Source organism: Hemicordylus capensis, chromosome 1 (genome assembly GCF_027244095.1).
Source record: "Hemicordylus capensis ecotype Gifberg chromosome 1, rHemCap1.1.pri, whole genome shotgun sequence".
NCBI classification, from domain to species: domain Eukaryota; kingdom Metazoa; phylum Chordata; class Lepidosauria; order Squamata; family Cordylidae; genus Hemicordylus; species Hemicordylus capensis.
In genome coordinates this window covers 13,319,591-13,344,876 of record NC_069657.1, presented here as the reverse complement: position 1 = coordinate 13,344,876, position 25,286 = coordinate 13,319,591, and the positions used below count along the sequence as shown (strand labels likewise).

At 45.2% G+C, this 25,286-nt stretch overlaps 1 protein-coding gene across 3 annotated transcripts; it reads right to left on the bottom strand.

The window, feature by feature from the left end:
* Window positions 1-4,560: 4,560 nt before the first annotated feature.
* Window positions 4,561-25,089, bottom strand: SNAPC1 (small nuclear RNA activating complex polypeptide 1). 3 transcript variants are annotated; one of them, XM_053285754.1, is made up of 10 exons: window positions 24,862-25,080; window positions 22,643-22,802; window positions 21,365-21,505; window positions 19,479-19,586; window positions 18,230-18,385; window positions 15,705-15,773; window positions 13,240-13,302; window positions 11,687-11,825; window positions 8,344-8,457; window positions 4,561-4,824 (listed from the first exon to the last, which is right to left on the bottom strand). In XM_053285754.1, exons 1-10 carry the CDS (start codon window positions 24,987-24,989, stop codon window positions 4,790-4,792), a joined length of 1,113 nt encoding a protein of 370 aa, XP_053141729.1. In that variant the 5' UTR covers window positions 24,990-25,080; the 3' UTR covers window positions 4,561-4,789. The 3 variants fall into 3 exon arrangements, with proteins under 3 accessions (XP_053141729.1, XP_053141728.1, XP_053141730.1); XM_053285753.1 differs by having other exon boundaries at window positions 18,227-18,385; window positions 24,862-25,079; XM_053285755.1 differs by lacking the exon at window positions 22,643-22,802 and having other exon boundaries at window positions 18,227-18,385; window positions 24,862-25,089.
* Window positions 25,090-25,286: the final 197 nt, after the last annotated feature.

The following is a 25,286-nucleotide window of genomic DNA, read 5'->3' as shown; positions in this document are numbered from 1 at the left end:
TTGGATGGGGCAGCCTTAAAGAGCCTCAGTCGCCCTTTTGGACTGTGGCTTCGCGGAAGGAAAGGGAAGTGCGCTTTGTAATCCAAGGGCGAAGCCTGTTGTGGTTTTGCACAGTATTTCTAGTCTCTGCCCACTCTCTCTTCACCGTGCATCATTTTATACATCTGTATCTTGTCTCCCTATAGTCCCCTTTTTCCAAACTAAAAAGCCTGGCCTCAAAGGGAAGGTGCTCCAGGCCCCTGATCATCTTGGTTGCCCTCTTCTGCACTTTGTCCAGTTCTACCATGCCCTTCACATACAGTGACCAGAACTGTAGACAGTACTCAAATTATGGCCACACCACAGATTTGATAAGGGCATGATAATATTAGCATTTTTATTTTTAATCCCCTTCCCAATGATCCCTAGCATGGAATTAGCCATTTTCACAGCTGCCACACACTGAGTGGACACTTTCAGTTAACTGTCCACCACAGCCCCACCAAGTTCCCTCTCCTGGTCAGTCAATGACAGCTCAGACCCCATCAGTGTATATTTGAAGTTGGGAGGGTTTTTTTGCCCCAATATGCATCACTTTACACTTGCTTACACTGAACCCTATTTGCCATTTTGTCACCCACTCCTCCAGTTTGGAGACAACGTTTTGGAGCTCCTCACAATCTGTTTTGGATTTCACTGCCCTAGATAGTTTAGTGCCATCTGCAAATCTGGCCTCCTGACTACTACTATTTACCACCAGCAGCCTTTGATAGACTTGCTCATTTCTTAGACGCTCGTGCCCTTGGGGGTTGGAGGAGAGGACAAAAAGCTGAAAGGTCCGGCACCCACATGCACACATCTCAAGTGGACACAATGGCTTGTATCCTAAGAGCGTCTTCCACACAAAGAGCAAGTATAGACCACACGTATACCCACTGAATATAATACAACCAGTCTTTATACTCTGCTTTTCAACAAAAGTTTGCAAAGCAGTTTACAATGTGCCAATAACTGTATGGGTATGCAGCTCAGTTGGGTACTGTTCATGATACAAACTGTATTCAGTGTGCCAAATTATGAAGAGAGCTGCTGGCTACTGCCCTAGCAGCATCACCAGCAAACTAGATAGCCGACATTGCCTATTGGGTGGTATCTTAAAAATGTCTTGCATTTGTGCAAGGGGGTGATTTCTGCCTATTGTCCTGCTGTGTCCTTTTGTGCCCTCCTAAAAATCAACTCCTGAGATTTCCATTTTGGGCACTCAAAAGTACTGTTGAGTATTATAAATTTTCACTGCATCCAAGGGCTGAGTATTACATTTATACAGCACTTGCTGCCTTCTACCACCAATAAAGGACAAAGCTGCCAACTAAGGTGTGTAAAGAAAATTGATTTCTAATCAATTTTTCAGTATGTGTTTCAGGAGTGCTCAACACATTCTTTTACGCAGTTTACCGAACCTGCTGTATCAGCTAGATTATAAGTGTAGTTTACTCCAGTTGTATTTTTTAATTAGTTTTCTACATACCAATGTCTTCCAGTTCATCTTTCAACACAGACTACAACATCCATATTTGCATTCATGTGAATATTTTCTTTGTATTTATATATCTAGTTATTATGTCCTAATCCTTGTTTTCATCACCATAGTAATCTATTAGTTTCATTACTATAAGAAATTCCCCAACTGTTATTTTAACATTTCAACCCCCATTAATAAATCCAAATTCACATTGTTTTTCATATACCGCAAGAAGGGTTTCCAATCTTCTACAGTTTTCTATATGACTATCTCTTACTAATATAGTAAGTTTTGCCATTTCTGCATATTCATATGCCTTCATAAAACAGCTATATGAAGCTGGCTTTTATACTCCCATTTTCCTGCAATTGTCTGCAGATGCCTACAATTGCCTACGATTACCAAACTGAACAGTAGATGGCACTAGATCATATCCTTGATTTAGTCCCCTTTTGTATAATTGCCCTTCAACTTTTTTTGAAACTTAAACCTTACCAAGTCCATTTCTTGCCTTACTTGCCTCTCAGGTCTATTGTTAATCCTCACAAGGCTTGCTTTCTTTTTGAAAGCTTCTAGAGGCTTGCCTCCAATTTGTCTTTTTACACCCTCTCCAAACAGTGGCTATAATTAGAGCAATTAAGTCCAATCTGTGTTTTCCGGATGAACTCCTCTTATTTCCACTCCGACTTGTAATCTTTTCTTCTTAGAAATCCGGTGCCCAACGGCTCTGTCCACGTAGTTTCACTTACGTAGATTGCTTGAGGAAGATTCTGTCCCCTCTCCCACCAGTCAGCCTCACATCGAAATCAGCTTTTTGCAACGCTGTTCCAAAGTCAAGACGCTGGCTTTTCCTGGGAACCGAGGGTAAACTAGTTGCTGCCTTTAATCCAGACACAATTTGGAGGTTTATGGTGATGAATAGCCTCCATAAAACCTTCCTCAGACCCTCTCTAGAAGAACACTAAGAGAAAGCTGTCGCCGTTTCGACACCTAAACTGGAAGTCCCATAAGTGTAGTTTGGAAAAGCAGGTAAAAGAAACCAGTTTTAAAGCCATTTCTCGTGTACCACCATTGTTCCAGAGAAATGCCAGCTGAGTCCCACTGTGAAATACACGGTAAGTCACCTGCTCCTGCTGCTGGGAGAAGGGTACATGGGAAGATGCCTTGTCCCAAATCGGACCATTGGTCCACTCAGCTCATTATCACCTACACTGACTGGCAGCAGCTCCCCAGTTTCAGAGAGGGGTGTTTGCCAGTCCCACTTGGAGATGCCAGGGATTGAACCTGGGACTTTCCATGCGATTATTCCACTGAGCCATGGCCCCATCCTAAATACAGTACAATGCAGGGCATAGGTATGTGACGAACTCAAAGCTGCACAGGAAAAGAAGTATACTGCTTTCTGCACACAGCGCTTCTGGGGAAAGGGTGCCAGGTTTCTCCATTTGAAGCCATTTCCAAGACTCCTTATTTGCCTACTAGTTACAGTTAAGACACACTTCTGTATTTCTGAAGAGGCACTCTAGTACAAGCCACACGGCATGACAAAGACACACCCATTCATAAAAATATGGTGAACAGCCATTGCTGGTGCGTCCTGAAGGAGGGCTATTTCCCCTGGGCTCACCCCAGGCCCCTAAGTGAGGAACAGTAGAAAGGCCAGAGAATTGGGGAAAGGTTTTAACATCACCCCCCACCCAAGCATCTCTTAACCAATATAAGTGAATATTTTATTCCTCCACCACCACCGTAAACTGTCTTGGAGATCTTTTATAACAAAAGGGGACTTAACCCAAGTGTGCCATCTTGAAAAGTGCCCTGCATCATTTTGGTCAGATTGCCTTAAAGACAGACTGCTGCCAGTGACACTAGCCAACATGTTACGCAGGCTATACTTAGGGAGTCAAGCTATTAATCTTAAACCAGCTAAATACTTTGACGTGGTGCTTGTCCCTAAATTTAGATGAGCCCTCACTTTAGCACGTTTAAATGTTCTTCCTACAGCAGTACTGGATGGCAGGTTCAAGGGAGTTCCGCTATTTTTACTACTTTGCCCATGTGGCAAAGGGGTTATAGAATGCACCTCACACGTTATTCTTTATTGTGATTTTTATAGGGAACCCCATTTAAGACTTTTATCTCCTAGGTTAGACAATTTGCCTGGCTGGTCTGATGAATTTTATTTAAATTATCTTTTAACTAATGAGGACACTGATATTATTTCTGTTATGGCCAGTTTTTGTTATATTATTTGTAAAATACGTACTGGTTTATTGTAAATGTTTGCTGGTCAGTGACCAAATAAACTTATAACTATTTAACTAACTGTCACGCAGGCTTATGCCAACATTTCCAATCAGCCCATACTGCTGCAATCATCTAAGGGAAAATTGGCAGTCTTCCTCAAGAGCAAAGTTAAGTTGAGACGTCGAGTCACTGTTGACTCCTGACGACCACAGAGCCCTGTGGTTGTCTTTAGTAGAGTACAGGAGCGGTTGACCATTGCCATCTCCCGTGCAGTATGAGATTGCACCTTTCAGCATCTTCCTATATTGCTGCTGCCCGATAGAGGTGTTTCCCAGAGTCTGGGAAACATACCAGAGGGGATTCGAACCAGCAACCTCTTGCTCCCTGGGCAAGTTATTTCCCCACTGCGCCATTAGGTAGCTGGCAGTCCTCAAAAGTAAGTTGCGCTCCTGGAGTGTGTGCACGCTGATTGGAGTATCAGATGTGCTCTTGGAACCAGTGCAAGTTGTGCTCCTGAAGTGCATGCTGGTTTAAGTATTTGCACAAGAGCACTTTTGCGCAATACAGACAGTGCTCCCTTGGACATCCACAGCAGCTCAGGACAACTGGAAATGCTGGCATAAGTCTGCATGACATCTCGGCCATTGATCTTAAAAGTCCAAAACAACATACAGCAGTGGAAGCTAGGCCAAACTGGCCCCATAGGTTTAAAAAAAAACCCTAGTTCAATATATCTTATATCAGCATTAATATTGCAAATCAATATTCAAAGCCAAGCATAGGTAGAGTCAAATGCACTTCCACTGAACGTGTTCACAAGGTTTTCTCTACCAAAACTTTATTTTAAATACCACTGAGTTACTCTTCCTTAATTTGAGTTTTCTGTGGGTTCTTTTTTGCCTTCTTGACACAAAAAAAGAGTGGATGCGTACATTTTCTTTATGGCTTTGGACTACCAGCGTTGCCTCTTCCACTGGCTGCAGAAACATTGCAATCACACAAACTCAATTCCTACATGGCGTTTTCCATTTAGATAACCTTTTAACGAGTCCTTTTCCTCTTGAAGGGTACAAAAGCTGAAAACAAGACGGAAAAATGGTAAGAATCAGCACACAGCAAGTTTGGAATAAGAGAGCTAAACCTGAACAAGACCGGAATCCTCAAAAGCTTTATTAGGAAAGAATTGGCCAACCAGTTATCAGTTCTGACTAAATGCATACAGATAAAGATCACTCCAGAAAGAGGTCAGTGCATGCAAACATCTTCATATGAATTAATAAATGCAATGGCAGGTTCGTACATGTTCAGAAGAGAGAGGGGAAAAGATTCCTACATTCTTGACCTTGGACCAGTTATTTTCTCTGCCTGATTTTCCGTATCTATACAATGAAACATATTAACCAGTCTCCAGAAAGATGTTTTGAGAATGAATATTATAACTGGGGATCATACACTGTATGCTGGGAACTGTAGTTCAGTGGTAGAGCATCTGATTTGTATGCAGAAGGGCCCAGGTGTCTCCTCCTGTTAGGGCTGAAAGCGACTCCTGCCTATAACCTTGAAGAGCTGCTTGGAGAACTGCTGTCAGTCAATGTAGACAGTACTGAGCTAGATGGACCAATGGTCCAACTCAGCATAAGACAGCTTACTGTGCTGCACTAAAGTACAGAGTCTGCCTTCATCATGAGGCAAATCTCTTCAGCCAGGCAAGTGTAATTTTATTTATTTATCTATCTATCTCTACCTATCTAAATTTGTACACCGCCCCAAACTTTCGTCTCTGGGCGGTTAACAATAGCATAACACAAGTTTAAAATATATACAAAAAACTTGATTTAAAAGTAAACCAGAGATTAAAACTAAAAAATTTTTAGGAAGCTGAGAAAGCTTGGGCAAAAAGATGGGTTTTCAGGTGTTTTTTGAAAATTGCCAGAGATGGAGAGGATTGTATCTCAGCAGGGAGCGCATTCAACAATCTCGGGGCAGCGACCGAGAAGGCCCATTTCTGTGTAGCCATCAAACAAGTTGGCGGTAACTGGAGACGGACCTCCTCAGATGACCTCAATGGGCGGTGGGGCTCGTAATGAAGAAGACACTCTCTTAGATACCCAGGGCCTAAGCAGTTTATAAGTTATAATTAGCATTTTGTATTTTGTCCAGAAAACTACTGGCAGCCAGTGTAGCTCCATCAGTAAAGGAGTAACATGGTCTCTCCGGGATAACCCAGAGACTAACCTGGCTGCCGCATTCTGAACCAACTGAAGTTTCCAGACTACATACAAAGGCAGCACCACGTAGAGCATATTACAGAAGTCGAGTCTGGAGGTTACCAACAAATGTACCACTGTTTCGAGGTCATTGATCTCGAGAAACAGGCGCAGCTGGCGTATCAGCTAGAACTGATAGAAAGCACCCCTGGCCACCGCCTCAACCTGAGAAACCAGGGAGAGCTGTGAATCCAGAAGTACTCCCAGACTGTTAACCTGTTCCTTTTGGGGAAGTGCGACCCCATCTAGAACAGGTAGATCAGAATCGTCTCTAGAGTTCTGACCCTGCACAATAAGTACCTCCATCTTATCTGAATTCAGCTTCAGTTTATTCTCCCTCATCTAGCCCATTACTGCTTCCAGGAAGGCATTTAGGGAGGATATGCCAGCTCCTGAAGAGGCTGACATAGAGAAGTAGATCTGGGTGTCATCAGCATACTGGTGACACCCAGCTCCAAATCCCCTGATGATCTCTCCCAGCGGTTTCATGTAGATGTTAAAAAGCATTGGAGAAAGTACAGAGCCTTGAGGGACACCGTACTTAAGCTCAGATTTTAAAAAGAGCAACAATCTCCAATCGACACCATCTGGAATCTGTCCGAGAGGTAGGAGTGGAACCACTGTAAAACAGTGCCACCCACCCGCAACACCCTCAGACGTTCCAGAAGGATACTATGGTTGATAGTAGGGATGTGCCCGAATAGGCTTCGGCACCGGCGGGGGTACTACTTTAAGGGCGGGGGAGGGTGTACTCACACACACCCCGCCGCGTTTCCCCCTAACCCTGTGAAACAGGAGGCTGGACTAGATGGTCCTTTGGCCCGATCCAGCAAGTCTGTTCTTATTCTCTAACCTTGGCTCTCCAGCTGTTGTTGGACTACAACTTCCATCATCCTGACCACACTTTATTGTGGCTGGGGATGATGGGAGTCCAACAACAGCTGGCAAGCCAAGATTGCCTATTCCTTCTTAGATTGTAGCGGCTGAGCAGGTAGCAAGCAGGCAACCACAGTACCTCAAGCCCCATCAGTGTTCCTGCCTTGGTTGACATTTGGAGGGAGATTACGTGTGAGCATTGTAAGATACTCCCCTTGGAGCAGAGACAGCTCATTAGTAAGGGCAGGAGGGGCTGGGCCCCCCACCCCCGCTGCAACAGAACAAACAAGCCACCAGAGAAACTCAAACTTGCCAATATAGGCAGCCAGCAGATCCTCCAAAGCCGGGAGCTTCCTCCAGCCTCTCCTCCTTGCCAGTTGCTTCTTGCCTTGGTCTTATTGGCTGGAACAGCCTGCTCTAGAAATGTGTTAAATAAATAATCAATCTGCTCCAGCCAGTCTGATTGCAAGGGAGTGCCAGGCTGGCATGGATCACTCCAGGAATTTAAAAAATATGGGTAAAACATACACTTCCTAGTGGCTTCAGGGGCTGGTGGTTTTTTTTTAAACCTATTTTTAAGTTCCTGGAGCGGTCAATGCCAGGCTGGCGCCCCCTAGGAATCAGACTGGCGGGAACAGCTTGATTAGCAGGATGTTCCAGCCAATAAGACCAAGGAAAGAAGCAAGAGGCAAGGAGGAGGGGCTGGAGGAAGCTCTGTGCTTTGGAGGATTTGCTGGCTGCCTGTAAGCCAGCAAGTTTGTTTCTGTTTCTCGTAAGTTTGATTTTCTCCAATAGCTTGTTTGTTTTGTTTGGTAAGGGGTTGCAAGTTCTGTCTCTCTCTCCATCGGGTTCTCCTTTCTGCCCCTCTTTCTCCTTTTCCCCACCCCCTTTTTTCTGCTCTCTGCCTTCTGTCATTTGTCCCCTAGCTTCTCCCCCACCACCCCCCGCACACACACACTGCCATGTCTGCTTTCTGCCCACTTTCTGGTCTCTTCTTTTTGCCCCTGCTTTTCTGCCTCCCTTCCTGCTCTCCTCCAGGTCAGTGGGCTTCCCCGCCGCCCCACCAACATGGAGTAAAGCACAGTTGCAGCAGGATGCCCGAGATATAGGTGCAAGAAAGCTCACTCATCTCCTTGTGGGAGAGATGCCCAAGTGCCTCTTTCACACATTACACCAGAAACATCGAGCATCTTGAGCATATGGAGCTGCCTTCTGTTGACCACTGGCCTAGCTAGCTCCATACTGGCTAGAGTTTCAGACTTTACCAGTCTCCCCCAGATATTTCCCAGCTGTACCTGGACACACTGCCAGGAATTGAACCCGGAACCTTCCACATGCAAAGCAGGTGCTTTATCACTGAACTAAGGCCACTCACGTCCCTATCCCAGCATCTTTCTAACATGTCATCCTCCAACCTCCATCAGTTATAATCTTCATTAGGAACTAGTCTACCTTCATCACTAGAGTGGTGGTCTTCCTCAGCATCATCATCTTCCTCATCCTCTGTAATCACAGGCATACTCAGGATCCGGCCAACTCCTTCTTCCTTTATGGCTTGCAACGCTCCTGCAAAAACAATGAAGTTGGAGAAAAATTATTTGCATTTAAGGCCCTAGTCAAGTCAAACCATGCTGATGTTCCCTGCCAGTCAATTTGGCAGGCCATCCTCCCCTTATATAGTGCAAGTGGCTTGCATATTCTGCAGCTCATTACGCAAGAGATCTTTTCCTTTCAAGTGCAAAAGAGCTACCAACCCCAACACTAAAGTTCTCAGTTTTCGTAGCAAGTGCCCATATTCTTTAAATCTCTTGACAGAGCATTTACAGAAGAAGTCAGGAAAGTAGACTTAAACAATAGTGAGAGATGCAACAGAAAGCAATTTCCCAACAGCTTGAGAAGTTAGAAGAGATTATATAGATAAGTCTAATGAAACAAGCAGGGGTGGGGGGCGTGAGTGTTAACTGACTAAAATCAGTTAATCCCTGTTCACCTGACTCCCCCTGCATCCCATTACATGTCAAATCAACTGAGTGTGTGCCTCCTTTTAACTCCATGCATGGAAAGAAAAAGACGTGTTCTTAGTGAATGCACAGAGATAATAAAATTAGTAATTGACTTCCTTCCCTGATGGTTCACCAGAGGCCCAGTCTTTCCCAAAGGCAATACAGGATTACAATGGCTTGACCTTGGCCTGCCTCGGTTCTGCCCTGCCCAATTTACCCGCTGCCCTCTGGCGTTATCTTGGACTGCCTGCCTGGCTTCTACTGAACCCCCCAATACAACCAGAGCCATCTTCTAGTGAATGCTGATATGGATCAGAGCAGACAGGATGTGACAGCAGCAGACAGAAAACAATGCCCCCTCCCTCCACATGTGTCAGCAATGAGGAGGATGGGTTGGCCCAGCCCCACAAGTTTGAGTAACTCTGGGTTCAGGAAAGGATAGCTCTTGCATTATTTCTCCATGGCACTCAGTGGCAGCCGAGGGAGAAATGAGGACGCAAAGCCCACTTCATCTGGCTCTTCCTCCCCCAGCATTGTCTTCACCAGTGGCCATTCTGCCTGGTCACTGTAACATCCCTGTAACTCGATGAAGAACTTGTGCCTAAATTTCCTTGTTTTCCCATTCTCTGCACATCCCTTTTATATCATGTCTTAGACCAGTGTTTCTCAACCACCAGTCCGTGGACTAGTGCCGGCCCGCGAGGCATTGGGTACCAGTCCGTGAAGCATAACTAATAACAATCACACCCAAAAGAAAACAATTTTGGGCCAGCGGGGGCCATCAGGAGATCATTTCCGGGCAGCCCTCACTGCTGGATAACGTTCATTTCACTTCCTCGAAATGAACATTATTCAGCAGCGAGGGCTGCCTGGAAATGAGCTCCGGAGAGCTGTCCGAAATAGTTTTTTGGGGGGTGCCTGGGGGTGGGGTTAGGGGCGAGGAGGATGACCCCCTTACTAACTGCTGGTCCAGGAAACTGTGCATGAATAATGTACCAGTCCATGACTCCCAAAAACACTGTCTTAGACCAAGGGTTCCTAAAGCTGGGTCCCCAGGTGTGGTTGGACTACAACTCCCATCAACCCCAGCCACAATGACCAATGGCCATTGTGGCTGGGGATGATGTAGTCCAACAACATCCAGGGACCCAACATTAAGAACCCTTGGTCTAAGACTGTAAGCCTGTGGACAAGTCTTGTGGGGTGGTTGTTTTTTAATCTTTGTACAGCACCCAGCATGTTAGGTGTTTGAGAGGCACTTATTCCTGCCCTCAAAGCTCATGGCAGCTTATATAAAAACCATACAAAATATCAATTACAAAAACACATCAAAACAAGTACGTATATCTCCACTGTAAAAACAGCAGCATAATAGAAAATGCAAAAATGCAGTCACCAATTAGAAGCCCTAGGAAAATAAAGTGCTCTGTTGCGGGAAGACAATGTTGTACCTACCCTAGCAGCGGCTTAGCCGGAGACCCTCACACTGGTGCAAAATGCAGACAGACGAATGCCATTTTGATCCATGTTTGGTTGTGAACCACTCAGAGACATGAGTTTTGGGCAATATATGCATGTGCTAAATGAAGACATCTTGCGGTTTCACCCATTCGCAGGCAACTTCCTTGTAGATCAATCCATTTATTGCAGTAGGGTAGTTTCAGTTAATTGCAGTGTTTTCCACTTGGAAAACCCTCACCCTTTAACTAAATTGGTCAACCTGGAGCAGCCCGCATGCCAGCTAAGATGTGGTAGACAAGGGCGCACCTAGGTAATTTGGGCGCCTGGACCGCCCAGCCGCGAGCCCCCCCTCCGCCACAGAGTAAGCCACACACGGCCCTCCAAAACCTCCTTTGTGGGGCCCATCGCCAAACTTCCGAGTTTTTGTTTTTTATCATTGCCACGGCCAAGGGGTGACTGCGGTGGGGAGTGGAGCGAAGCAGTCCTTCTCCCCTCTCCCCTGCTTCCCCAGCAGTGACAGGGGCGGAAGAAATGCTGGGCCCGTCTGTTCAGGCCAGCATCTTTTCCCAACTGCGAGGCGCGCCTGCGCAGCTGAGAGATCGTCACAAGCCCGTGACATCATGGGCTTGCAACGATCTCAACTGCGCAGGCGCACCTTGCAATCTGAAAAAGATGCTGGCCTGAATAGACAGGCCCAGCGTCGCTCCAGCCCCCACTGCCACTGGAGGAGGGGAGGAGAGGGGAGAAGGACTGCTCCGCTTCCCACCCCCATTGCCACCCCTCGGACACGGTAATGTTTTGTTTGTTCGTTGAAACAGAGGTTTGGCAAGGTAGGCCCGGGGTGGCCTCCCGAGGCCCCCCGGCCAATTGGAGCCCCCCACCCAGACCTTGGAGGACTGGACGGGGTCCCCAAGGTCTGGGGGTTAGAGCACCTCTGGCAGCAGCGATGACAGACTGCTGCTGGAGATTTAAAATTGGAATACCCAATTTCTTGCTGCTTCTCAGCTGGCTTGCAGGGATGAATACTTAAACTTTAAACCTCCAGGAGCAGCTTTCGCACTTCTCAGCTAGCTCATGGGCTGCTCTGAGAGGTTTAAAGTTTAAATATCCATCCCCGCATGACAGCTGGGAAGGGGCCAACCCACGTAGGACCTAACCACATTTTTTGGGTTAGGTTTAATATTTGAATGTCAAGGACATAACATTCACAGAATTTTCCTGGAACGTTATTCCCAAAATATTCAAGCCAAGGGTCTCTAGTACACAAAGTTACAAAGCAAATACAATACTAGAGGTAGCAAGGAATTCTCTAACACCATCATGCTAGCTACCTCTGTTTTGCTGAGTCTCTTTCCTCCTCACAGGCTGTAACCTCTTCCTGGCTCTTTTGCCCCTGGGTGATTTTCTGTGATCTGACTCATATTCAGAAGACTCCAGCTTAACTTGACGATGTCGTCTTGATTTAGAAGCCTAAGAAGTTTTAAAATCCAGCAAAGTAGATTAAGCAACACACGGATCTGAGTAGCACACAAAGACACTCAAAAGTAACAGCAGTTCAAGATAGCAAGGCAGTGATCAAATGAACTACTGGATCTTGGGCACTGCTCAATTCTGCCACCTCAAATGTTTTATACCCTGCCTTTTAACCATAAACACTCAAGGTGCATGGTCTTAACTGGTGCCACTGGTTCATCTGGTGGCAACCTGGGATAAGGCCTTCTCTGTTGTCGCCCCTAGGTTGTGGAACTCACTCCCCGTGGATGTAAGAGGATTGTCTTCGTTGGAGGCCTTCAGCAGAGCCTTAAAGACCCATCTTTTTAGCCTGACTTTTAATGATATTTAGTTTTAATGTTTTCTAGTTTTAATTGTAATTTTAATTTGCTTTTAACTGGTTTTTGGTTTTAATTATTTTTTATTTTAATGTGAACCGCCCTGAGCCACTTTTGGAAGCGCAGCATATAAATCAAATAAATAAGAAAAATGCCAAAAAATTGTTGGATGTAATTTAGCAGTTAAGCATAAAGAATTACCATTTGGATGCTTCAAAGGAACTGTTCTGAATAAGGATCTAGAAAAGGCATCATAGGGCTGTTCTCATGATCCACAATAATAGGGTTGGAGGCACATCCTACCCAAGTTCAGGAGTGGTGTATGTTCCCATTATCTGATTGTGTGAATGTAACAAACAAGACAGGTTTCCTCCTACCTCATCCAACAGCATGGTACAGCCGCTGGGTAAGATGGAGCTCTCCTCTATCACTGAATGACCCAGCCTCATGTTCACTCACAACAGTGAAGATGTGCATTGTTTCAGCTTGGAAATCGCCACAGTCTCCAACTATTAGAAGCTGATACTGTATAACCATATTTAGACTACTGTTTCACTAGCAAAATGAACGTACCATATTTACCTGGACACAAGATGACTCTGAATTTCAGATGTGCCCCTTTAAAAACAGAGGTTAAATATAGGTTATGCCTATATTTATCCAAAAGCAAGAAGACTCTGAATTTAAGATTTAAGATTAATATTTCTCCTTTTGTACATCCCTGATTTCTAACATCAAAGAACTTTGGAAAAAAACCTAATCTTGGATTCAGGTAAATACAGTATCAGGGATATGAAAAAGTAGGATTATCAACAGACCAGTTCGTAGAAAAACTGATATTGCTTATTCCTCATTGGAACAATTTTAGCAATATGCAGCCACACCATCTATTTTCAATGTTCACAGAACTTGGCATACAGAATAGCAGAGAAGGTGGCAAGAGTTAAGTGACTAATCCAATACATTATTTTCAGCCCTGGATCATTTAAATTCACACACATCACTCTCCAACAGCAGGGAGTCTCCCAATAGCCATTGTCCCTCGGTATGCTTACCTGAGCAACTGCAGAGTAAGACTTGAATTTGATGTCAGCTAATGCTCTGGCTCTTTCAGACCCCTGGAGGAGATATAAGATACAAGCAGGTAGCTAGTTAACTGTATTTTTTCTTTCCAGACCACTAGCATTATTGTTCAAAAACAGAACCGAGGAAAAGTTATCTGTATCACGTAATAAAATGAAATTGACCACCCATCATCTCTGAAAACTGAATTGCTGTCTTAGGGCTTAACTAAACAGCTCCTGTTTGCGGGAAAGAGTGCACTATTTTGGCACTTAAACCTGCAGACCAGAATTGAAGGACAGACAAACAAATGCAGACTCAGGGATAGTGGTTCAATTTGGGCAACTGGCTTCCTGCAGTCACCATGAGGAGTGTCCCTGGGAAGTGATGCCAGTTTGTCCCCTAGACCGAGATACACCTGCCTGTATTTTGCAGAGCTCAACCAAGAATAAGAAGAGGTATGTCCCTATCCAGACCTTGAGATCATCTTCAGAGGCCCGGCTCCAAGTATCCCCGCCAAATGAAGCGAGGCAGGTGACTACTAAAGACAGGGCCTTTTTGGTGGTAGCACCCCATTTTTAGAATAGCCTCCCCAGTGAGACTCACCTGGTGCCAGGCAAAGACCTTTCTGTTCATCAAGGCCTTTTAAAAATGAGTTTAAGGAGTTAAAATGTTTTCGTATTTTATTGTAACCTTCAGTTTTGTTTTACTGTGCTTTGAGTTGTATGTTTTATTCAATTGTTTTACTGTACTTTGTGAGCCAACCAAAGAATAATTGTTATGGGGCCAACAAATAAAGTGTATTTTGTTAAGGAGGCCAAACTGCACCACACAAGCAGAGCTCCTCTGAAATCAAGCCACAATGCCACACTATTAGAACTGAGATGGTTTGGACTTCCTAAGTACATAATTTTGACTTCTTTGGTGATGAACAGCTAGTGGCCTCCTACTGCAAGAAATGAAAGAAGTAACCACCTGGATGAAAGAGTCTTCTGTACAGAAGCTTTTGATTTTGTATGGCCTGGTGCATACTGTCCAACCACCAGCCTCATGCTGCTTGCCAGACCAGCTGGAAGGGTCAGGGAAAGAGCAAGCCAAGCTGTGCAGAGACCTGGCAGACGATGCAACGGGCAAGAGCTCTCCTGAGGTGGGTGGCAAGCCTGGCCAGGCCGAACTTGAGGGTCCTCGATTGCCGGGGGGGGGCCCAGTGATGTCAAATGACTAGCAACAGCCCAGCTGGCAGAAGCTGAAGGAAAGGGCTAGGCGGAAGGTGAAGAGGCGGGGACAGGAGAGGGAACTAGAGAGGGGCGGGGGACACAGGGAAGCAGGGACACAGGAGCAAAAAGGAGGAGACTTGTAGGATTATGGATTTGTAAAGGCCGGAGGGGCGAAGCAGCAGATGGATGTCCTGCTTGCACCTGGGCCTTTAAAAGGAGCGAGGCCGATGGTGAGGCAGAGTGAAGCCAGGGAATGGCAGGGACCTTGGGGGAGAAGCCAAGGAACATGGTCAGACAGGAGGAGACAGCGTGGGATCAACCCCCTCCCCTCTCACTGATGCCATCCAAGCTCAGCAGGAGCTCCGCAGTCAAGGGAAAAGCCGGCCCACCATGCCTCCACATGGACCAGGAAACAGAGGAAAGGAGAAGCTACTCTCTGCCTCCAACACCAAAGAGCACGCTCTGAAGAGGGACAGCTGGATTGTACAGCTAGCTTGTATTTCCCCCCAGCCCAACTGGACAGCACAGGTCACTTGCATCTTTCCCCAGCCCCAAGCCCTTCCAGATCTCCTTTCTGCTGGGATGTTTACTCAGTGCCATGGAACTGGTGAAAACCTACTAAGCCAGCCATAAAACCCAGAGGCGAGGAAGAATACACACCGGAATATACAGGCTAAAGTGCTAATGAGTGTTGGGGCCAAACATGATGTTGCTTTAGGTGTGTATTTTAATTGTACCAAAAGCAGCAGCAGGGCCCCTCAATCCAGACCAGGACCAAAGTCCAGAGGAGAGCGAGTTAACCTTCCCCTGCCCCTTCACACCTTTTCCCTTGCTGAATATCACCCATCCCCAGAACTACTATTTGTCCAACTGACAAAACTTAATGAACTTTTCCCAATCAGGGCAGAGTGTAACTGGGCTTGTCGTGGGGAGGGGAGAGTTTACATTAAGAAAACGGTGCAGGACAAGGGCTAAATCCTCCTCCAATTCCAATAAAGGGGCCCCTTGGCTGCTTTTGGTAGAAAAACCAAAGCAAGTCCCAATCACAGGATTCCAACAAGCCCTGAAGAGTCATGCTAGTTTGGCCCTTATAACTCACAAGTACTTTCACAGATGTAAGAGGGCATTCTCTGCATCAGAGCCAAAATGCTCCTAATACTCTTCCAGACATCCAGAAGCTTCTGCTGCACATAAGTCAGCATGTCCCATCTTTGCAGACATCACAAAAGGGGCTTCCTTACTTCAGATTCTCGCGAAGATCCTTCCTTTGCCTTCATCGCTTCTTCACCTGCAGTTATGAAGGGTGACTCCTGGAAGAAGAGACAACATTTTAGCATGAGAACTAGAAGGCCTTCCTCTAGAGATGGGCATGCGTCAGGAGGTGTTGCACTTCGCAGTGAATGTGGAAATTCTAAGCAGGGGTAGATACAGGGAGCACAGATGCTCTTGCACCAGAACACAAAAGGGAAAGGCAGACTCAGCAGCTTTGTGCAGGGATACATCAGAACAGCCCTGCTGGATCAGGCCCAAGACCTATTTACTCCAGCACCCTGTTTCACACAGTGGCCCACCAGATGCCTCTGGGAAGCCCACAGGCAAGAGCTGAGGGTATGCCCTCTCTCTTGCTGTTGCTCCCTTGCAACTGGGATTGAGAGGCATCGTGCCTCTGAGGCTGGAGGTGGCCTGTAGCCACCAGACTAGTAGCCACTGATAGAACTGTCCTCCATGAATTTGTTCAAGCCCCTTTTAAAGCCTTCCAAGCTAGTGGCCATCACCACATCCTGTGGCAGAGAATTCCATAGATTAATTATGTTCTGTGTGAAAAAGTACTTCCTTTTGTTAGCCCTAAATTCCCTGGCCATCAGTTTCATGGCATGACCCCTTGGTGAAAAAATTATCTCTGTCCACTCTCTCTACTGTATAATTTTATATACCTCTATCATGTCTCTCCTCAGTCGTGTTTTTTCTAAACTAAAAAGCCCCAGATGCTGTAGCCTTGCCTCATAAGGAAGGTGCTCCAGGTCCCTGATCATCAAATGGTTGCCCATTTCTGCACCTTTTCCAGTTCTACAATGTCCTCCTTAGGATATGTGGACCAGAACTTCATGCAATATACCAAATGTGGCCACACCATAGATTTCTCTAAGGACATTATAAAATTAGCATTTTGATTTTTAATCCCATTCCTAATTATCCTTAAACAGGCCTTTTTCACAGCTGCCAGACACTGTCGACACTTTCAACGAGCTGTCTACCACGACCCCAAGATCTCTCTCCTGGTGAGTCACCATCAACTCAGACACCATCAGTATATATGCGAAGTTGGGGTTTTTTGTCCCAATATGCATCACTTTACACACTTGCTTACATTGAATCGTATTTGCTATTGTGTCGCCCAGTCCCCCAGTTTGGAGAGATCTTTTTGGAGTTCCTCACAATCTGTTTTGGATTTCACTACCCTAATTAATTTAGTGTCATCTGCAAATCTGGCCACCTCGCTGCTTATCTCAACTTCTAGATCATTTAACAAGTTAAAGAGCACTGGTCCCTGTGGGATCCCGCTTCTTACTTCCCTCCAGTTAGGGAACTGTCCATTTATTCCTACCCTCTGGTTCCTGTCTTTCAAACATTTACCAATCTACATGAGTAAAGTAAAGTGTACCGTCAAGTCGGTTTCGACTCCTGGCGACCACAGAGCCCTGTGGCTGTTTTGGTAGAATACGGGAGGGGTTTACACCATAGCCATCTCCCCTGAAGTATGAGATGATGCCTTTCAGCATCTTCCTATATCACTGCTGCCCAATACAGGTGTACCAGCGGGGATTCAAACCGGCAACCTCTTGCTTGATAGTCAAGCATTTCCCCGCTGAGCCTGTCTCCTAATCCCATGACTGCTAAGTTTATGCAAGAGCCTTTGGTGAGGAACTTTGTCAGAAGCTTTTTGGAAGTCCAAGTATGCTATGTCAACCTGATCAGCTTTATCCACATGCCTGTTGACCCTCTCAAAGAACTCCAAGAGGTTAGTGAGGCAAGACTTGGCCTTGCGGAAGCAATACAGATCAAAAGGTTCTGTGTGCATAGCAAGCAGAGTAGCTACCACAGCGTTCTTCACTGTAAGAGCTGGAGGCCAGTGGTGGCCCGCCCACCAACCCAAAGTGCAGGCCTCTGGCTAATTTTTATTGAGTCTGTGCCAAACTTTGGCTGAAGCTGAATGCCCTGCAGTGTTTCCCTGTGCAACGCTGCATTTTATCCTGCACCGGTTGAGCTCCTTTAAGAGAAACGGAGCCCTCTTGAGCCCCTGCGCCACCTTGGAAGGCGCACAAGAAGTGCTGGGAAGTGTAGCCCTTCCCAGGACATTTCCCAGAGAGCAATTAAGAGAGGATTCTGTCTCCCTTAAAGGGACCTCTAAGCACTGAGAAAAGTACAGTACTGTGCAGAAATCAACACAGTGGGAAACGGCTCTCATATTGCAAGTTTTTTGCCCATGTGGTCCCTGCTTGAAAAATAGTGAAGACCTCCGAGCTACACCATCTGCATACAAAATTGGGTCTCTCTCTCTCTCACACACACACACACACACTTACCTCACCATTCAGCAACAGGCATGGTATGCTCAGCACATGTTTCTGGCTCTGCCTTTTGCCCTATATGACACGATCCAGGCTTGCCCCCTCCTACACATTTCAAAAGCAAACTGGAACCTCAATCAAGAACCATAATCCAATCACACAGATGAAGACAAATCTGCATTAGAACTACCTACCACCTTGTTCTTCTGCCACTGCTGGTACTCCGAAATTATATCCCTGAAGTTGGTTACAAAGTCATCTTTGATTAGATTAAGAGCCTTGTCTGGCTGGGATTGGTCCATGGAGATCAAACATTTCATTTTTTGGTAGTGGTCATGAACATTTTGCATTTCCTTAAAAACAAATAAATGGCAAGTCAGCTTCCAGGGCTATATAAGTATCTCTAAAGCACTTTTCCAGTTCTTGACAATCAGAAACGCTACATCGGCATCAGGTCAGCGTTGCAGGTTTTTGGGGAAACAATTTTGCTGACACAAGACACAGCCCACAAAAAACAAAGCAACGTGTGTGATTGAACCCTTCCATTGACTGAAAGATTAAATTATGAAAACTGGAAGATGCATCTTCTGTTCTACGAATCTGGCTATGCACAAATATAAAGTGTCAATGTAGCAGAGTAGTTAAAGTACCAGCAGGTGAAACAAGCAGCAGCAGGTATGGACAGGCATTTTTTATTTTAATTATCATATTTTTATACTGCCTGATATGTACATCTCTAGGCAGTGTACAAAATTTGAAATATTTAAAAGTAAAAACAGATTAAAAAACATGAAACTGCTCTTAATTCTTTCTCCTTCATCCCACTTCTCACCCTTCTTCTGTTCATATTCCAACATCTGCCAGTCATTAGGCTATTAAAGCCTTCACTCCACCTCCCTCCTTATCTCATTCCTGGGAACCGTCTTCACTCCCTGTACAACTGCAATTATATCAAGGTTGCCAATATCACCATATGTCCTGTGCCTCTGCTTTACAAATAAATTATCTCATTGTTTCAAAAGACTTGCCTCCAAGTCTGCTGCTCCTCCGGGGTACCCTAACCCTGGCATTTGCCTGCATCCAAATTGGAGTCTGTTAGCTACGCTTACAAACTTGGTTTCAAGATCATGGCCCCAGCTTGTCCTAAAAGCATGGGTACACATGTATGTAGCATACCTTTGTGTGACCAAGTGTTTTAATACAAACACCCCCTGTAATAAGATATATGGCTCAAACGAGGGACATTTTTTGCATCCCTAATAAGGTATATGAATGCTATATCAGTTTTTAAATTCATTAGATCCATTTGTAGAGCTCATTCAACACAATGGCACATGATGCTGCTGACTGACCCCTATAATGGGCCAAGACAAGCAGATCAGGCCCTATGAAAGATGCTCTCTTATAAACAGCAGTGGCCATGTGATAGCCAAGTGTTTACTGTACCTCTAAACAGTCAGCCGTACTAAGCCCAGCAACTCTGTCATCTGGACCCTTGAATTCCTGCTTTGTTTCAGTACTGCTGTCCATGTTCTTTTTAGTTCTAAATGAAAGCTGCAAAGAAATGGCCATGTGTCAGGATAAAAGTGAAAGGGAAAGTTGTGTCCCCAAGTTGGTCTACTTAGGCAAAATATGAACAGCTGTTTCTCCAAAGTACGCACTGTTTATCTTAACACCATCCAACAAAATGCAAATTTCCATAGAATAAAAACTAGAATCAGGTGCTGGTTTGTCAAGAATATTCACCATCAAGTTTTCCTGCCTTCTGAAGCAAGAGTCAAAAAACATCCAGACTGTGTTTTCAGTTACAAAGCACAACCCCTAACTGGGCAAAGAAGCCCCTGGTTCAAGTGGTGGACCTCTTATGTTTAAAAGAGGGATAGCACAATTCAGCCCAGCAAAGCAAGTATCTCTTAGGGATATACACAAGCCGGTTCGGCGCTTCCTCTATGAAGCGCCAAACCAACTCGGGCACCAACATTCGAATCGATTCGGCAAGGTGGGGAGTGGTTCCTTTAAAAAGCAGGTAAGCAGCTCCTTACCTGCTCGCCCACCACCCGACCCACACCTCGCCCACCACCCGACCCGCTCGCCCACCACTCCTTACCTGCTCGCCCACCACCACTTTTCTGGTGGTGGCGCCTGCTCTCCAGAAGGCCACGCATGACTGCAGCACAGTTCCCTGCAGCCTCTGCACAGCACTGCATGGAAAAGCGGCAGGCAAGCAGGTAAGGAGCTGCTTACCTGCTTTTTAAGAGAACCTTTCCCCCCCCCTTTGTGTTTCTTTTTTCCTTTGGGACAGGAAACCCTCCTCTCATTTCTTTTGCTATGCAAACAGCTCTGTGAACTTGAAAAGTGGTATAAAAATAATTCTTAAAAATTTAAATCAAATAATAATTTAACAAGCAACTCTTTAAAATACAGCTCAGTATTCCTCCACTTGCCCCATATCCCTAAAACTCGCAGTTCCCCTTTCCTGTTGGTTGTCCACTTCCACTAAATGAGACCTTACAGGTCTCATCTGATCAAAATGACCCTCCAAGTGGCCACTGTCAGCAGCCACTGTTGCACTCCTCAAAGAGGGGAAGGCAGAAGGCCCATTCACACATTATGTTCAACACTTGTACAGTGAGTGCACAGTGCATATAAGTACAAACCTGTACACAGGTGCAGACCTTCACATTATGCTGAACACAGGTACAGAAGTACACTTCCTATCTGCACCATACATTTGAAGGCCCTGTTCCAGGTTCACTTTTAAAATGAACACAGGTGCAGTCATTCACACAAACACATGTCTGTACACTCGTACAACATAATGTCTGAATCGGGCTAGAGTCTCCAATGGAAATGGGAAAACCACCAAGCAACTTGTACATTCTCCCACAACTGAACATGCAACTCAAAAAGCCAAGATGGTTGCGTCCATTTAGCCCATTTCCAGTATTTATTCTCACCAGCCTAGCGTCTGGCTCTCCCCATAACCAATACAAAAACATTATTACTAAAGCACTGCAGAAATAGCAAGCTGGTTTTGTGAACGTGACGTGGTGCTGGGAAACAGAGCAACTAATAAACTGCCTTGTCAGGACCACATGTATGTGGGGTGGGGAAATGCCAGGATATCAGAATGCTTAGGAATTCCCTTCCAATACACATCAGGGTGCTAAGAAAGAAAGAATACAAGATCAAGTTGCGCCCGCACTGCTCTTCCTCCAGACAGTGCACGTCTGGAGGAAGAGCAGTGCGGGCTCAACTTGATCTTGTATTCTTTCTTTCTATCTTGTATTCTTTCTTTCTATAAAAGAGTGTAAATCAACTCAGTCACTTACTAGTTTGGGCATGGCTGTAAAGTAGAATGCTTTGTCCACTCGAAGCTTCCTGAAAACATAAGCTGCATCATAGTGCCGTGCATCTAATAGCTCCTGTTGAAATTTCTGGACTTCCTCCCAATCTTTGAGTGAAACTCTGATCTGCAAGAGAAACATACAGGTTGTTCATCAGATTCAAGTCAGAAATAAAGTCTCAGTCAGTCTGTATTACACTCTTTGACCAGAACACCTATTACAGTTAGATACATTTAAACGCAGTCATGCTGATTATGTAACTATACATTGATTCTAGTCATTAGCAGGCAGAGTATGTCGGACTCATATTGCAGAATGGCAATATTCCGCAACTGAATATGTAATTGACAAATTCGTGTCTATTAACAAATATTCAATGTAAAATTCGTCCAGACATCTTGGAAATTTTTTAAGAACGGGATCAATTAACCTTTGCCTAAGGTCTGAATAGAAAGAGAGCCTGAATGCTATGAAATAGTCTAGTGATCTTCACTATTTTTCAAGCAAGGGCCACTTTGGCAAAAAAAACAGGAACACCTTCAACATGCAAGCCATTTTCCACTTTCCTGACCTCCGAACAGTACTGCACTTTTCTCAGTCCTATGTTCCTACACATACACATTTGCAAAGCATGTGTGTTTAAAGTTACTCACAGCATGACCTTAAAGTTAGTTTTCTCAGCAAAACAAAAAGGTGTCTTAAGCAGCAAATATATTTCCCTGTCTCCATTCCTTGTGCTTCTTAATGCTATTACCCACTCTTGTATCAAAGACTAACCAATCTGGGATCACACCCACAGTCAGAACAACAGATTAACCGCTGCACAGGAAAAATCAGGGCAGGAATCCAGCTGCTCTCCCCAGTTTAATCACCCAGACTGCAAATATAAGGAAGTGGTCAACATGTTTTTAAGGGAGCACTAATCTAGGGTTGTTTCCAAACCACACAAATATAGAGGTCAGTTGGGGACAAACTAGAATAAGTCAGTCCATGTTTATTTCAGCATATAAACATGGCTGTGGACATCAAACATTGTGGCTGCTGCTACGAACATCAGTGAAACACCTAACAACGAACAAAAATTAAACAGGAATGTGGGGGGAAACAGAGAGAGCAAGTGTTAAACTAAGACACTGGAGAACCACACAACATCAAAGCTATACCAAATTTATTTTGTGCAGCAGTTACAGCAACAGAACAAAGTCACAGAAAACAGTGGGGGGGACAAGGATTTGAAAGCAAAGGAAATTAGGCATGATTTACCTTCTGCTTTGGCTGACAGAGCTGCATATTGTATAATCCATACAGAAGATAAAGGGCACCAACTCTGATCTGGAAAGCATGAGGCGGCAAGAAGTATGGCCACACCAGAGCTAAAGCTTCTTTGGAGAATTTCGTCTGCTCCAAAGGCCTTATTTTACCACTAGACAAAGCAAGAAGGTCACAAAACAAGTCTGTCCATCTCATTCACTATGGATACAAAAAGTACATACTGAAGATCCCATGAGATTTAGTAATATACTCTTTAAAAAGGAAGCAGGAGAAATCTTGCAGGAGCAATCCTTGAATGTTTTAAAATTGTTTTACATGTGGCTGTTTTAAAGGTTTGTTTTATTGTATTTAAAGTTTATTATATTATATTAAATATTTATATACTATATATATTTAATTTATATACTGCCTTTGGAGTCAGGCAGTATATAAATTAAATATATATAGTATATAAATTAAAATTATATTATTAAAATTAAAATAAAAACATAAATATTTAATATAATATAATAAGTCAATCATATTCACATATATATAAATATATATATATATATATATATATATATATATATATATATATATATTAAATATACAGTATATAAAATAATTAAAGAAATAAAATCTAACAGCCATGTAGCTGTTTTAAGAGGGCTTGCTGGGGTCACTCTTGGATGGGATGAAGAAGTGTGGATCAAAGCCAAGGTCTCAGCAGAAATGAAAGACAGGAAGAAAGCAACATAGCCATAAGCAGTCATCTGTTGTATAACATGAGTCACAACAAAACACCACAAAAAAGATTGCGTGCCAAGGGATGATCTAAGGCAAGGCTGCACAACTTCGGGCTTCCTGCAGATGTAGGCCAACAACCCCCATCATTCACAACTGAGGCCACTGTGACAGGGATGATGGGAGTTGTGGTCAAAAAACAACAGCTGGAGGACCAAAGTTGTGCAGTCCTGATCCATGGGTTCATGATGCAGCCATCTTGCTGAAGCTAAGCCAATCTAAGCCTGGTCAGTGCCTTAAGGCATGCCACCTTAAGCTCCATGATGGTCAAAAAGCAGGAGATGTGTGTCATCAATGAATAAAACCCTCCCCGCAAGGTACAACTGGAGTGCTGAGCTTCACAGTTGCTCTGCGTGAACCTGTAGCAGCGGGGGGGGGGGGGTCAGAGGCTCTCCAGCTATTGTTGGGACACACACACAAACACGCCACCACAATAAATTGAGGCTGGGGTTGATGAGGTTTATAATCCCACAGCCAGAGAGTCCCAGGCTAGCCACCCCTACCCTACAGCATGGTAGGGGTAGGCGACACTGGCTCTCTGGCTGTTGAAGTACAGCTCACATCACCCACAAGCGGAGGATAATGGGAGTTGTATTATTAATTACTACTACTACTACATTTTATATCCCACTCTTCCTCCAAGGAGCCCAGAGCGGTGTACTACATACTTAAATTTCTCTTTCACAACAACCCTGTGAAGTAGGTTAGGCTGAGAGAGAAGTGACTGGCCCAGAGTCACCCAGCTAGTTTCATGGCTGAATGGGGATTTGAACTCGGGTCTCCCCAGTCCTAGTCCGGCACTCTAACCGCTGGAGAGCCAAGGCTGCCTAACCCAGAATGCAGACTCCCCAGAATCCGGGAGGGGGGGGTGCGGTTGGTGGGTAAAAGCAAGACCCACAAAGGGATTTCACAGCAGGTAGGCCAGCCTGGAAAAGGCTCCCTGCACATGGAAAAGCTGGGGCACAACGCAACCTCAGTCAGGGCTGCAGGGCCCCACTCCTCCAGCTGCTGGGCTTCAGCTTCCCCGCTCCAGTGTTCCCTCTAAGGCATTCACACGTGCAGCGCACTCACAAGTTTTTGGATGTCCACTCAGTTCATTTTAGATCCTGCTCAGGTTGAATCAGGAAGGCCCCACTCTGAATGCACGTGCACACAGACTGCCTTGATACTGCCACTCAGAACAAATCCCATTCCACACAGAGATGGGGAAGAATTAGAGAGAACACGGCCCCCCTCCGAGCTGGAAGCCCTCTCCCTTCGCTCAGGTGCTACGGAGTCTCATGGCAGTTATACAACAGCACTCTTCCCATGCCCGGGAGGCACCCCCCCACCACCCTAAAAAAAAAAAAACCACTCTGCCCATGCCCCGAGGGCCTCCTTCCCTCTTTTTTTTCCCACTGCGCGAGTCGCGCAGGTCCACCCACTAGAAGATGGTGTGGAAGCGGTGCTGCTTCCAGAGTAAGGCGAAGTCCTCGAAACGGACACTGTCGGCATTCTGGAAATGCTGCAGCAGCCCCTCGCAGTCCGTCCTCAGCCCCGGCCAGCCGCTCATGGCCCCCGGTCGAGCTCCCGGCAGAGACGACGGAGAATGAACGGCCCCTTTCCTGCTGCTTTTTGTTTCCGCTGCAACTGAGCATGCTCAAGGGCCGTGGAGCATGCTCAGTATGATCAGAGGAAGCTGCCTGCTGCTTTCTGCACACAACTCGCCTCACCTCTCAACTGTCTCATCACAACACGCAGAAGAGAGGAAGTCCAAATGCGGCAGGAAAGCATCAGATTTTGTTGCAAGCTTTATTCTGCAACGAAATAATTCTGACATGCAAAGAGAAAAAGGACTGCCACGGTATAT

Coding starts and splice junctions, on each gene's coding strand:
- SNAPC1 (XM_053285753.1), bottom strand. CDS start 24,989: ATGAGCGGCTGGCCGGGGCTGAGGACGGACTGCGAGGGGCTGCTGCAG. Junction 15,774..18,226: donor AGTGGCAGAAGAACAAGGTG/GTAGGTAGTTCT, acceptor CTCTTCTTCCAG/GAGTCACCCTTCATAACTGC. Junction 13,303..15,704: donor GATCTTCGCGAGAATCTGAA/GTAAGGAAGCCC, acceptor TATCTCCTCCAG/GGGTCTGAAAGAGCCAGAGC.